This window comes from Oncorhynchus masou, chromosome 24 (genome assembly GCF_036934945.1).
Source record: "Oncorhynchus masou masou isolate Uvic2021 chromosome 24, UVic_Omas_1.1, whole genome shotgun sequence".
Classification (NCBI taxonomy): Eukaryota; Metazoa; Chordata; class Actinopteri; order Salmoniformes; family Salmonidae; genus Oncorhynchus; species Oncorhynchus masou.
Window position 1 is genome coordinate 20,854,884 of NC_088235.1, and position 15,709 is coordinate 20,870,592.

General features: G+C 41.1%; 1 protein-coding gene across 1 annotated transcript in view; it reads right to left on the minus strand.

The window, feature by feature from the left end:
- Positions 1-11,396: 11,396 nt before the first annotated feature.
- LOC135511888 (mitogen-activated protein kinase kinase kinase 21-like) overlaps positions 11,397-15,709 on the minus strand; it is a 37,451-nt gene continuing 33,138 nt past the window's right edge. The window contains 2 exon segments of the mRNA XM_064933396.1: positions 11,397-14,752; positions 14,890-15,639. Of these exon segments, the coding sequence (XP_064789468.1) occupies positions 14,355-14,752; positions 14,890-15,639 (1,148 nt within the window). The 3' untranslated portion in view covers positions 11,397-14,354.

The following is a 15,709-nucleotide window of genomic DNA, read 5'->3' on the forward strand; positions in this document are numbered from 1 at the left end:
CAATTGAAAAGTATATTTAATTATCAATAATAATAAAATCAAATAAATTAAAAATGTTTTATTGTCACACACCGGATAGGTGTAGTGAAATGTGTTGTTTTCAGGGTTAGCTATAGTAGTCTGATGCCCCTGGAGCAAATTAGGGTTAAGTGCCTTGCTCATCAGGAGGACGTTAATAATCTGATAAAATCATACTTATGTCTGAAATGTCAGAATGTATTAGGCCTAGAACAAGTCAGTGCTGCTGGTAGGGCTACAAAAGAGATACAGGAAAATGCACCCTCTTTTCCCAGACATGGTAACCTAATTTAAATTGAGTAATAGCCTATTAACAGGGAAAACAGCTGTTTGGGGTGTGGTGCATTTCTTTGTGAAAAATAACTTTTATTTATACATTACATTCATAAGCCTGCATAATTAAGCGGCAAGAGCCGAGCGTGTGTGGCATTTGGCCAAAATACCACGGATAAGGGCTGTTCTTATGCACAACGCAACGTGGAGTGCCTGGATTTAGCCGTGGTCTATTGGCCATATACCACAAACCCCCTTTGGTGCCTTATTGCTATTATAAACTGGTTACCAAGGTAATTAGAGCAGTCATACCCATGGTATACGGTCTAATATACCACGGCTGTCAGCCAATCACCATTCAGTGCTCGAACCACACAGTTTATAATAAAAATGAGATAACTTACCAGACTTGCGTGTAATCACCACTGGACAGCTTTTACAGAACTGGAAAAGGAGTTGGAATAAACTTTTCCTGATGTCAGGATTAGGGAATTTCTTATGCCATAAACCCACACTTTCAGTAGAGGTGATATATGCATGGTACTTGAAGTTTTTATTAGGTTTGTTGTGTGTGTAGGTAGCTTGCCTGTCCTGCGTAATGTGTGGACCTGCCTAGCTGCACACTGGCCAAGATAAATAAAACTCACCTAGCTAATGTGGTGGGTGTAGACCGGGCGAAGTTGCCCCTTGGCACTGATCTTGGGTCAATTTTGTATTTTCCCACTAATAGTTAAGGTTAGGATTGGGGGAGGGCCTGAGAGAAGCTGATCTGTACCGTGGTAAACTTCACCACGGCACAATGCAATATCATACTGTAGGTCAACAACATGTAAACAATGCGTGACTTAAGCCATTCTCTGATTCAGATACACAATGTCAAGGGGGGGCTAATGTCAAAGGCTAATGTCGTCATACTGTAGGCCAGTGGTTCCCAACTCCGATCCTCGAGTACCCCTAACAGTAGACAGTTTTATTGTAGCCCCGGACAAGCACACCTGATTCAACATGTCAACTAATCATCATGACCTCAATGAGTTGAATCAGGCATGCTTGTCTGGGGCTGCAACAAAAATGTGTGCTGTTGGAGGTACTCAAGGACTGGAGTTGGGAAACACTGCTAAGTGTAGGCCTATGGCTGCATTGGCATAATACATGCCATTTTCATCCGCGAAATGAGTTCACATGGCTATAATCCTAAAAAATAAACAAATAAAACTAATTGGAGAGCTTATGACTGAATAAAAAGGCAATGTTCATTTGAGAATAAAACACAAACAAATTAGTGACAGATTCCTTTCCCCTCTTTATTGAGACAGATTCCCTTCCCCTTTTTATTAAAACAGATTCAATTCCCCTCTTTATTGAGACAGATTCCCTTCCCCTTTTTATTAAAACAGATTCAATTCCCCTCTTTATTGAGACAGATTCCCTTCCCCTTTTTATTAAAACAGATTCAATTCCCCTCTTTATTGAGACAGATTCCCTTCCCCTTTTTATTAAAACAGATTCAATTCCCCTCTTTATTGAGACAGATTCCCTTCCCCTTTTTATTAAAACAGATTCAATTCCCCTCTTTATTGTAGGATTGTGAGCTGTGATTAATCAACATTGACAATAGTTCATCTTGAATAAGAGTTTTAAGTTAACAATTAAAACAAGTTTAAACACTTCACTTCAAAGAATCAACACTTCAAAGTGTACAAGTAAGCTAACTCATATGAAAACGTTAGAAATCTTAGTAACAAGTAGGCCATTATTATTAAAGCATAATTTCAGGTGAACAAAAAGGTTAATCTAAGTTTTGATAAATTGAATGCTGGGCTGGAACAGAGGCCTACACACCCAGCAGGGTTGGCCTGCTCCAGTTGTAATAGGTTAATACATGATGACTTTTAAACTATATTTTTGTTCACAACAAGTGCTAACATGCAGTGGGGAGAACAAGTATTGGATACACTGCCGATTTTGCAGGTTTTCCTACTTACAAAGCATGTAGAGGTCTGTAATTTTTATCATAGGTACAATTCAACTGTGAGAGACGGAATCTAAAACCAAAATCCAGAAAATCACATTGTATGATTTTTAAGTAATTAATTTACATTTCATTGCATGACATAAGTATTTGATCACCTACCAACCAGTAAGAATTCCGGCTCTCACAGACCTGTTAGTTTATCTTTAAGAAGCCCTCCTGTTCTCCACTCATGACCTGTATTAACTGCACCCGTTTGAACTCGTTACCTGTCCACACACTCAATCAAATAGACTCCAACCTCTCCACAATCGCCAAGACCAGAGAGCTGTGTAAGGACATCAGGGATACAATTGTAGACCTGCACAAGGCTGGGATGGGCCACAGGACAATAGGCAAGCAGCTTGGTGAGAAGGCAACAACTGCAATTATTAGAAAATGGAAGAAGTTCAAGATGACGGTCAATCACCCTCGGTCTGGGGCTCCGTGCAAGATCTCACCTCGTGGGGCATCAATGATCATAAGGAAGGTGAGGCATCATCCCAGAACTACATGGCAGGACCTGGTCAATGACCTGAAGAGAGCTGGGACCACAGTCTCAAAGAAAACCATTAGTAACACACTATGCCGTCATGGATTAAAATCCTGCAGCGCACGCAAGGTCCCCCTGTTCAAGCCAGCGCATGTCCAGGCCCATCTGGGGTTTGCCAATGACCATATGGATGATCCAGATGAGGAATGGTAGAAGGTCATGTGGTCTGATGAGACAAAAATAGAGCTTTTTGGTCTAAACTCCACTCGTCGTGTTTGGAGGAAGAAGAAGGATGAGTACAACCCCAAGATCACCATCCCAACCATGAAGCAGGGAGGTGGAAACATAATTCTTTGGGGATGCTTTTCTGCAAATGGGACAGGACGACTGCACTGTATTGAGGGGAGGATGGATGGGGTCATGTATCACGAGATCTTGGCCAACAACTTCCTTCCCTCAGTAAGAGCATTGAGGATGGGTCGTGGCTGGTTCTTTTGGGATGACAACGACCCAAAACACACAGCCAGGGCAACTAAGGAGTGGCTCTGTAAGAAGCATCTCAAGGTCCTGGAGTGGCCTAGCCAGTCTCCAGACCTGAACCCAATAGAAAATATTTGGAGGGGGCTGAAAGTCCGTATTGCCCAGCGACAGCCCCGAAACCTGAAGGACCTGGAGAAGGTCTGTATGGAGGAGTGGGCCAAAATCCCTGCTGCAGTGTGTGCAAACCTGGTCAAGAACTACAGGAAACGTATGATCTCTGTAATTGCAAACAAAGGTTTCTGTACCAAAAATTAGGTTCTGCTTTTCTGATGTATCAAATACTTATGTCATGCAATAAAATGCAAATGAATTACTTAAAAATCATACAATGTGATTTTCTGGATTTTTGTTTTAGATTCCGTCTCTCACAGTTGAAGTGTACCTATGATAAAAAATTACAGACCTCTACATGCTTTGTAAGTAGGAAAACCTGCAAAATCGGCGGTGTATCAAATACTTGTTCTCCCCACTGTATGAGATGAGTAATGTAGTGTATGTAAACATATAAGTGCCATTGTTTAAAGTGGCTAGTGATACATTTATTACATCAATTTCTCTATTATTAAAGTGGCGAGAGTTGAGTCAGTATGTTGGCAGCAGCCACGCAATGTTAGTGATGGCTGTTTAACAGTCTGATGGCCTTGAGATAGAAGCTGTTTTTCAGTCTCTCGCTACCTCACAAAGTACCTCACAACTACTAAATAAGGAAGAAATGCTGGATGTCTGTTTGCTTTTGTTTTACAATTTAAGCAAGCACTACCTGTTTTCTCTAAATGGGATGGCCTTACTGTGCATCAGGAGAAGAGGCCTCTAGAATAGCTTCCAGTAAGAGGAGCCAATTGCAATGCCTTTAATTCCTACCCGTGAAAAAGTAAATCAGATATTCCCATTGTTCTAGCTCTGAGAATCAATGTGAAGTGGGCCGCTACGAAAGCTTGGCTCTCAGGGGAAGCAGGAGTAGAAAGGATGGCCGCCGTGAAACCGTGGTGGGACAGAACAGCTGGGGACGCTCCAAAATGGCTCCAAGGCAACCAGGTCAAAGGTTGTCAGGATTCTTCAACAAAAGAATTCTTCTTAACTTAACAATCTTTGATTATTCTTGAAAACTTCTGAATCATTATCGTTTTCACACAAGGATATTCATAATATAGAACAGAATGGGATATTATATACTTTCATAAAACGAATCATAGCACATCTTATATATAATCATTGGTATTTTTATGATAATGCAAAAGGTAGTACGTTTTGATCAACTGCAAAGTCTCCTTTGACTCTGAAGGTCATTGGGCTTAATTCATTTATACTTTGTCACTGGTATGGACAAATTGCCATAAATGGTAATTACTACAAAGTTGAAGTGTGGAGTGAGGAAGTATGGTAAAGGTCAGCTTTTCATCTGTTCCAGGCCCTGTGCTCAAGCCACGAGCATTAGTGAGGTCGGGCACTGATGTTGGGCGATTAGGCCTGACTCGATTAGGCCTGGTTGCCACAAAATTGGAAGCAGAATTGTATAGAATGTCATTTTATGCTGTAGTGTAAAAAATCCCTTCACTGGAACTAAGGGCCCTTCCCCAAACCATGATAAACAGCCCCAGACCATTATTCCTCCTCCACCAAACTTTACAGTTGGCACTATGCATTCGGGCAGGTAGCATTCTCCTGGCTTCTGCCAAACCAAGATTTGTCAGACAGCCAGATGGCGAAGCATGATTCATCACTCCAGAGAATGCGTTTCCATTGCTCCAGAGTCCCATGACGGTGGGCTTTACACCACTCCAGCTTGGCATTGCACATGGTGATGTTAGGCTGTGTGCGGCTGCTCGGCCATGGAAACCCATTTCATGAAGCTCCTGACAAACAGTTCTTGTGCTGACGTTGATTCCAGAAGCAGCACTTACAGTTGGCCGGGGCAACTACAGCAGGGCAGAAATGTGGCGAACTGACTTGTTGGAAAGGTGGCATCCTATGACGGTGCCGTGTTGGAAGTCACTGAGCTCTTCAGTACGTGCCATTCTACTGCCAATATTTGTCTACGGAGAATGCATGGCTGTGTGCTCGATTTTATACACCTGTCTGCAAAGGGTGTGGCTTAAATATCTGAATCCACTCATTTGAAGGGGTGTCCACATGCTTTTGCATATATAGCATATAGTATTCAGTAGTATTCAGTATATACATATGACAGTGTAGTAGCATTGAGTATATGCATATGACAGTGCAGTAGAATTGAGTATATACATATGACAGTGCAGTAGCAATGAGTATATACATATGGCAGTGCAGTAGCATTGAGTATATGCATATGACAGTGCAGTAGCATTGAGTATATGCATATGACAGTGCAGTAGCATTGAGTATATGCATATGACAGTGAAGTAGCATTGAGTATACACATATGACAGTGCAATAGCATTGAGTATATGCATATGACAGTGCAGTAGCATTGAGTATATACATATGACAGTGCAGTCGCATTGAGTATATACATATGACAGTGCAGTAGTATTGAGTATATACATATGACAGTGCAGTAGCATTAAGTATATACATATGACAGTGCAGTCGCATTGAGTATATACATATGACAGTGCAGTAGTATTGAGTATATACATATGACAGTGCAATAGCATTGAGTATATACATATGACAGTGCAGTCGCATTGAGTATATACATATGACAGTGCAGTAGTATTGAGTATATACATATGACAGTGCAGTAGCATTGAGTATATACATATGACAGTGCAGTAGCATTGAGTATATACATATGACAGTGCAGTAGCATTGAGTATATGCATATGACAGTGTAGTAGCATTGAGTATATACATATGACAGTGCAGTAGCATTGAGTATATACATATGACAGTGTAGTAGCATTGAGTATATACATATGACAGTGCAGTAGCATTGAGTATATACATATGACAGTGCAGTAGCATTAAGTATATGCATATGACAGTGCAGTAGCATTGAGTATATACATATGATAGTGCAGTAGGGCTTACATACATGCATATTGCTAATGTATATTATCACAAAGTTTCTTCTCTATCTTCATAAGTGGGACTATTTATTGTAAATATGAACTACAAAATCAATGTCAGTTTCTTGCCAGGCACAGAGCTGTCAGGTACAGTGCTGAGCCAGGTCTGTATGTCAGGTACAGTGCTGAGCCAGGTCTGTATGTCAGGTACAGTGCTGAGCCAGGTCTGTATGTCAGGTACAGTGCTGAGCCAGGTCTGTATGTCAGGTACAGTGCTGAGCCAGGTCTGTATGTCAGGTACAGTGCTGAGCCAGGTCTGTATGTCAGGTACAGTGCTGAGCCAGGTATGTATGTCAGGTACATTGCTGAGCCAGGTCTGTATGTCAGGTACAGTGCTGAGCCAGGTCTGTATGTCAGGTACAGTGCTGAGCCAGGTCTGTATGTCAGGTACAGTGCTGAGCCAGGTCTGTATGTCAGGTACAGTGCTGAGCCAGGTCTGTATGTCAGGTACAGTGCTGAGCCAGGTCTGTATTTCAGGTACAGTGCTGAGCCAGGTCTGTATTTCAGGTACAGTGCTGAGCCAGGTCTGTATGTCAGGTACAGTGCTGAGCCAGGTCTGTATTTCATTATACCTTACTACAGCTAACATGGAATCAAATCAAAATCTAATTTTATTGGTCAGATACATGTTTAGCAATGTTATTGCTGGTGTTGCGAAATGCTTGTGTTTCTAGCTCCAACAGTGCAGTAATATCTAACAATGAATATCTAACAACTTCACAACAATACACACAATGCATTCATCCTGATCCCTGTTCTACTTCAGTTCTTCCTCAGTAGCTGCTCACAGAGTAAGTCCTGTCTTAATATTCAACATGATGCATGTTGAATGAATATCAAATGCCTTAAATGTATATCTCTCTTACAGTTAGGTGAAAAAGTCTTGCTTCATGACACTGGTCTCCATTTCAGGCAAAGTATACTTCTCTAGATGTTGTAAACTGTACCACTCTCTGCCTTTGTCATCCTTACTCGCACCTACAGTCCCATACCTCTTTCAATTCACGGGGAGTTGAGTTGTAGCAGGGTGTTGCATTCCCTCTTCACAGAGGCGTGCGTAACAGGGACTCCTCTAGATGTCTTCGCTCCACAGAAGGTGAAATTCCACTCCCAGGACGACAGAAGTGTCTTGTACTGGAAGCAACATGCCAACTCTACCAACGACCAACAATACTTTGTCCAATGGAAAGTGTGAGTACCAAAACAGGAGTCTGGCCTTAGTGTGTAGACCGGTTGTAGTCAGTGTTGACCCCAGGGAGTCAGGGGAGAAAGGCTGTTAAAAAAGGCTGTCGGCCAGGACAAAAGGTGATAAACTGAGCGGAAAGTATTGACTGTCATCAGGGAGAGAAATCTCTCCCCAGAGAAAGTCAGATGGGGTGAGTCGTGAGCTGTGCCCTAGCTTTGTAAAATCTTCCCTTTGAATTAAGAACTACCTTCTTCGTTATTTTTAGATCACTGACACGTGTAAAGCCAAACGGATTTGTTTTCGGGTTTAGCTTTGGGACATTTGAAAGTTTCTCTCCTCTGTGTTATTTCCTCCTGCAGGGTCAAATGTAGCCCCATGATACTGTGACAACCTAACCGGTCCGGAAGTATACACTGAAATATCCACTATTATCTCAGGTACTGCACAGGGATGCACTTTAGGATCCTTCACTAATTGCTTTGGTGCCAGATGTTGTACATAAAACCATGAGTAAACACCAATGACTGCACAGTATGAGATTAGGTGGGGAGACCCTCAACACAGAGACTGTCTGCAGATCAACTGCAGAGCTCCTTCCCCTGTATCTTGCAGCTTGTTGAGTGCAACACCACTCCAACTACACAAGCACTTAGTGTACGGGAAGTATAAAGGTATATATATCTATCTAATAGCCTAAAGGTCTTGTGTAGTTGGAGTGGTGTTGCACTCAACAGGCTACACAGGAAGATACACGGGAATGACTTCTGCTGTTGATCTGCAGTCTCTGTGTTGAGGGAAAGAACAACCTAGTCTCCCATAGAATTAAATAGAATACCAGTAAATTACAGAAATTTAATGAGATTCATGTGCAGTCTCCTGTGTTCCGATTACATTGATATGTAATCAATGAATGTAATGAACCAATAATTCAAATTTGTCAATCAATATTTTTCTTGCACTTGTCTTACTACCTTTCATAGCTGCTTTACTGAATTGTTTTTACTTGAAATGACTGATGGTTGTTTTATCTACCTTAGTTGACTGATATGTGGTTGTTTTACCTACCTTAGTTGACTGATATGTGGTTGTTTTACCTACCTTAGTTGACTGATATGTGGTTGTTTTACCTACCTTAGTTGACTGATATGTGGTTGTTTTACCTACCTTAGTTGACTGATATGTGGTTGTTTTACCTACCTTAGTTGACTGATATGTGGTTGTTTTATCTACCTTAGTTGATTGATGTGGTTGTTTTATCTACCTTAGTTGATATATATGTGGTTGTTTTACCTACCTTAGTTAATATATATGTGGTTGTTTTACCTACCTTAGTTGACTGATATGTGGTTGTTTTACCTACCTTAGTTGACTGATATGTGGTTGTTTTACCTACCTTAGTTGACTGATATGTGGTTGTTTTACCTACCTTAGTTGACTGATATGTGGTTGTTTTGCCTACCTTAGTTGACTGATATGTGGTTGTTTTACCTACCTTAGTTGACTGATATGTGGTTGTTTTATCTACCTTAGTTGATTGATGTGGTTGTTTTATCTACCTTAGTTGATATATATGTGGTTGTTTTACCTACCTTAGTTGATATATATGTGGTTGTTTTATCTACCTTAGTTGATATATATGTGGTTGTTTTACCTACCTTAGTTGACTGATATGTGGTTGTTTTATCTACCTTAGTTGATATATATGTGGTTGTTTTATCTACCTTAGTTGATATATATGTGGTTGTTTTATCTACCTTAGTTGATATATATGTGGTTGTTTTACCTACCTTAGTTGACTGATATGTGGTTGTTTTACCTACCTTAGTTGATATATATGTGGTTGTTCTACCTACCTTAGTTGACTGATATGTGGTTGTTTTACCTAGTTTAGTTGACTGATATGTGGTTGTTTTACCTACCTTAGTTGACTGATATGTGGTTGTTTTACCTAGCTTAGTTGACTGATATGTGGTTGTTTTACCTACCTTAGTTGACTGATATGATTGTTTTACCTACCTTAGTTGACTGATATGTGGTTGTTTTACCTAGTTTAGTTGACTGATATGTGGTTGTTTTACTTAGTTTAGTTGACTGATATGTGGTTGTTTTACCTAGCTTAGTTGACTGATATGTGGTTGATTTACCTACCTTAGTTGACTGATATGTGGTTGTTTTACCTACCTTAGTTGAATGCACTGACTAAGTCACTTTGGATAAGTGTCTGCTAAATGTCCAAAATGTAAAAAATAAAATGTAAATGACTAATTCTGTATTCTGTAATTCTGTATTCAAATAGTCTACTCATTTTGCATTGATCAACATATCCTTGAGATCTTTATTTACACAAGGGACATGTGTCAAGAAAAACTATTCAAATCTACAATTCCTAAATTGAAACATTAGATCTTACAATAAATAATTTTGTGTAAGATGGAGAATTTGATCTCTTTACATTCTACCTCATACTGTATCTTAAACATCACTATACCATCTTAGAACAGAAGGTTCTGGATAGAACCAAAAGGGGTTCTATGCTTGCTTCATATGGCACCCCTAAAGGTTCTATATAGAACCCAAGAGTTCTATATGGTACCAGTTGTGGTTCAGTGAAGAACCCCTAGGGTTCTGACCAAAGAACCCTACAAGAGGGTTCAATATAGAACCTTTAGGGGTGCCACATATGAAGCAAGCATAGAACCCTTTTTGATTCTATCCAGAACCATTTTTTCTACGAGTGTAGATTTGGTTCCGTTTTCACCAACCTATATGGAGCATGACATGGGATAGACTTAAACAATATATTTCATTATTTAGTGTCACACATGCAACATCAGTAGTTTTAACCCCACACAATTTAGGGAAATTAAACTCTCAGACTTAGTTTTGAATTGATTTGTAACAGAATGCCAATGTTCTCAGACCATGTTTTTTTCTAACCATATAACCATAAAATAAAGGGAAATAGGGGATACCTAGCCACTCCTGAGGGGTAAACATTGTTTCTTAAAACACCATACAGGTGATTTATTCTGAGACCATAAAACTAGAATACTTACACTAGGCCCCAAATAAAAGTATGTAGATGGGTACTATGTAACTAAAACTTTTTTTTAAATAAAATACATTTGTCAATTTGACTTAAATAATTTCAAATCAAATGGCTGATTAAAAATACAGTATAACAAATCTGTCTTATGAACTTTGAGCTTTGGTGAAAGTTTTGGGAACAGGAGACATTACATTATTTTGTCCCTCAACAGAGACTGTCTGCAGATCAACAGCAGAGCTCCTTCCTGTGTATCTTGCAGCTTGTTGAGTGCAACACCACTCCAACTACACAAGCGCAGTGCACAGGAAGTCTGAATGATTGTGCTTTGTCAATCACCCTGCTAGCCTAGTCTCATACTATATGTGCTGTAGCAAACTCTATCATAACCATGAGCCATACTGTATAAGACTAAACTATTGGCTTACATGGTCCTCCAGAGGCTGGATATCATCATCACTTAGTCACCCTACTACAGGTTATTACGCTCAGAGAGGAGTCCGAAAAGTGGTCATGTCACCAGAGTTTCTTTCACCTTGTCCTCATAACATCTACACAGCACTATTACAGCTGTTGGTCCATGCAGGTTATTGAGAAGACATGTCATACTGCATGTCTGCAAAATCATATTTGCCTCCCACAGTGAGACTACTTGCCTCCCACAGTGAGACTACTTGCCTCCCACAGTGAGACTACTTGCCTCCCACAGTGAGACTACTTGCCTCCCACAGTGAGACTACTTGCAGCATAATGAATTAATTGATTTGAGACCCAACATGAAATATTTCAGAGAATACTATTTCATTATAATTACTGCATTGCAGACCATTTTCATTCCAAGATACTAAGACAACAAAAATAGGCATTTTGGTCTTGATTTCCAGGTATTGACACTACACAAGGTAAAGAGGGTATGGATTCACATTTGTTTGGTATGATCTTGAGTTGATTTGCATTTCCAGAAAGAACATGGAGGGTTTGAGGATTCACACTGGTTCAAAGACCTATCATTCTAATCAGACGGCCATTCTTGAAGTGGTTTAAGTATGCTGCGAGTATAAAAGTAAGAAGGTTGAGGTCAACTGACGTATTTGTTAACATGGGGATACATGAAGATAAACAACTCTGATTCTGTGGTGCGAACAAAAACACTGATAAACAGGTTTGATCAGTATGTACTGTATGTTGTCGTCTCAATCACTTGAACCAGTTTCCTCACACACAGAGCAAACCCAATGCTAATAAAAAGGAAGATAAGGCAACAAAAAAACTTCAGTTGTCGTTCTATTAATGGAATGCTTAACATGTCAGGATATAGCAAGGACTCCAGCTTAGACAGTGATGAGATTTGATCTCAAAGGCAGTGTTAAAAAAAGGTATTCTTCCAGTTGTACTGACTTCAACAGCTGTCTGGGATGTACTGTTAGGAATGTCGATTTAAATAAAGAGAAAGTGCTCACGATTTAAACAGAACTACAAAAACAGAGATTTAACATTCAGTATTCTTTGTAAACGGGGACGAACAACAATACATTGGATATTTATGGACAGTTTTACTTGTTGCTCGGTACTAATGACTTGCATGGTACTTAAATGGGGACAGAATATTCAGATGATACAAATTTGTGTAGTCTAGTGGCATCAGAGACAGTTCCTGTCAGCTTTTTATGTTAATATGAAAATGATTGCTAAGGAATACAGCTTTTAACTGTTACTCAAACAAGTATTGAAATATATTTAATTCCCATCTCTTTGTTCTTCAAAATAGTGTTTTCACAGGAACCTAGGTAGACTAACCCACATGTGAACTGATTTCGAGCCAAATGGTCATATTCCACATAAACCATAGCAGCTATTAATGCAGAATAGTCTTTATGTACAGTACTGGTACTGGTCCAGCTGCTGGTAAGGCTTGTCGTATAGTGGTAAAGTAAAAGCTGACCTGGTTTAGTGTTGAGACGAGAGGTCGACCGATTAATCGGAATGGCCGATTAATTAGGGCCGATTTCGGGTTTTCATAACAATCGGAAATTGGTATTTTTGAGCCCCGATTTGCCGATAAAAATAAATATGTATATCTTTATTTAACTAGGCAAGTCAGTTAAGAACACATTCTTATTTTCAATGACGGCCTAGAACGGTGGGTTAACTGCGTTGTTCAGAGGCAGAACGACAGATTTTCACCTTGTCAGCTCGGGGGATTCAATCTTGCAACCTTACAGTTAACTAGTCCAACGCAATAACAACCTGCCTCTCTCTCCTTGCACTCCACAAGGAGACTGCCTGCTAGACAAATGCAGTAAACCAAGGTAAATTGCTAGCTAGCATTAAACTTATCTTATAAAAAACAATCAATCATAATCACTAGTTACCTACTCATGGTTGATGAGACTGAGCATACAAGCATCTGACTGAGCGGTGGTAGGCAGAAGCAGGCGCGTAAACATTCATTCAAACAGCACTTTCATGCGTTTTGCCAGCAGCTCTTCGTTGTGCGTCAAGCATTGCGCTGTTTATGACTTCAAGCCTATCAACTCCCGAGATGAGGCTGGTGTAACCGAAGTGAAATGGCTAGCTTGTTAGCGCACGCTAACTAGAGGGACGGAAGCTATACTGTTTCACTGGCAATACTAAAGTGCCTATAAGAACATCAAATAGTCAAAGGTTAATGAAATGCAAATGGTATAGAGGGAAATAGTTCTATGATTCCTATAATAACTACAACCTAAAATGTCTTACCTGGGGACTCATGTTAAAAGGAACCACCAGTTTTCATATGTTCTCATATTCTGAGCAAGGAACTTAAACGTTAGCTTTCTTACATAGCACATATTGCACTTTTACTTTCTTCTCCAACACTTTGTTTTTGCATTATTTAAACCAAATTGAACATGTTTTATTATTTACTTGAGGCTAAATATATTTTAATGATGTATTATATTAAGTTAAAATAAGTGTTCATTCAGTATTGTTGTAATTGTCATTATTACAAATAAAATAAAACAATCGGCCGATTAATCGGTATCGGCTTTTTTGGTCCTCCAATAATCGGTTTCGGTATTGAAAAATCATAATCGGTCGACCTCTAGTTGAGACTAGGTTTTCCAGTGTTGTTTGATGCACTGTTACAGATGTAGGATCTTAATTTGATCACCCTGTTGCAGAAGAACTGTCCTGCTGCAGGATTATTTTCCTGCTGTAGCAAACTGGCTCAAATTAAGATCCTACATTTGTAAATCTGTCAGTTGCGCCACATGTTGACTTCAATATTACCTCTCAGACATTGGACAGAACTCATCCTAAAAGAAACACTGTTGTATCTGTCAATATAAAAACAAAATCAATACAATACAAAATAATTACCAGCATTAAGTCAAAACAGAGAATAAAAGATCCACAGACACAAGCAAATTAACATTTTAACGTAAACATCATTTTGTAACTTAAGATGCCATGGTCCTAACCAGTATGTGCGCACAAAAATGTAAACATTTCTGCAACAACAAAAAATTAAATGTGTTCCTTCGTTGTTCAATCAACCTGATGCTATTGAAACACATTTTTCCAATATTAAATTACCTATAAAAATATTACAGAATAAATAAACTGTTCAGCAGCAGTGGCCTATATTCAGGTAAAAACCACAGGAGGGCAGTGGAATGCCCTGGGATGTCAAATAAGATCCAACTCATAAACGTTACTTAGAGATTGGATCCTGGTAATAAGGCAGCTTATTTCTGCTATGACAATAATTTTTTCTCTAGTTCGAAGACGGAGGGGCGACTGGGGCCGCTCTGAATTCGGCAGAGGGGCACGGTGCAGTCACGTTTCTGCCCCTCCATGTCCATATCCAGCAGAGAGCAGTCCATCTTGACCTCGGCGGAGGAGAGGACGATGTTGAGGCTCCTGGCGCTCTTCTCTCCAGAATAGTGGCCCAGGGAGTAGCTTTTGTTGCGGCCCCTCAGGAGACCCCAGGAGTGGGGTTTGCCCCGGAGGGACAAAGGCCGGGACCTGGAGGTGACAGTCTCCCCACGGGCTGCTCTCTTAGGGGTGTCCTCCCTGTCAGACTTCTTCTTCTGAGAGGTTGTGGTGGAAGACAGTCCCGATGAAGTTGTGAGAGAGCCAGATGTACCGTTAGCTGGGGACAGAAAGGAGAAAGAGAGACTGTTTCATTGTTCACGGATACAGTGGTGTCACCTCACAATCAAACACTACTGCATTAAATATATACAGTCTCTCTGTGTCACCCACAGTTCTGATGTCACGTTCACTCACTGTCCTGAACGTTGGCCGACTTCTTCCTCCGGAGGTGAGAGCCCATGCTTTGACTGTGAGTCTTCTCTGGGGCAGCAGGCTGGGAGAGGGGGGAGGCCGGAGTCCTGCGGCCGGGCGCCTCTGGAACCTGGGGCTGGGAGCCACTTCTGGGCTGTGGCGTGGGGTGCGACAGGCTGATAGGGGCCACTTCCTTCACAGGGCTGGGCTCTGGCCCCTCCGAGGCTGACCGCAGGAGGCTCTTGGTGGAGTTATACTCTGAGATGGAAGACATGGAGATGAGGTTGATGGGGACTTGGGAGGCTGCCTCCTCCTTATGAGAAGAACGTCCACCAGGGAAGCGTGTGGCGCGCTGGAACAGACCCTCTTTCTTTTTCTTCTCCATACTGGGCTGAGGCTCAGGGTCATCTGCCGGTGGGGCATTGAGCACGTTACGCAGGTCAAAGCCCAATGCTACCGAGGCCAGCATAGAGGCACAGCCGTAGAGTACGGTGTCTGTCCGGCGACGAGCGGAGGTTCTCTTCAGGCTGTTGGTGGGGGTGTGCTGGGGGGTGGTGCTGGTGGAACTGGCTGAAGTGGTACTGGAGTCCTCCAGGCTTTCCCCAGGGCAGCTTCCTGCCGTCCCCTCGCCCCCCTGCTGCTTCTCATCTTTCCACAGAGGGAGATCGATGTACACCTGATTGGGGAACTTCAGTTGCTTTGCTTTGGTGTTGTCCGATCCATCTGGCGAGCACATCTCTTCTTTACTGGTCCCTGAACATGAAGGACGAGGACAAAGACAGGCTGTTGACAGGGACTAAGAAATGGTCTTGTTGTGTTCCAT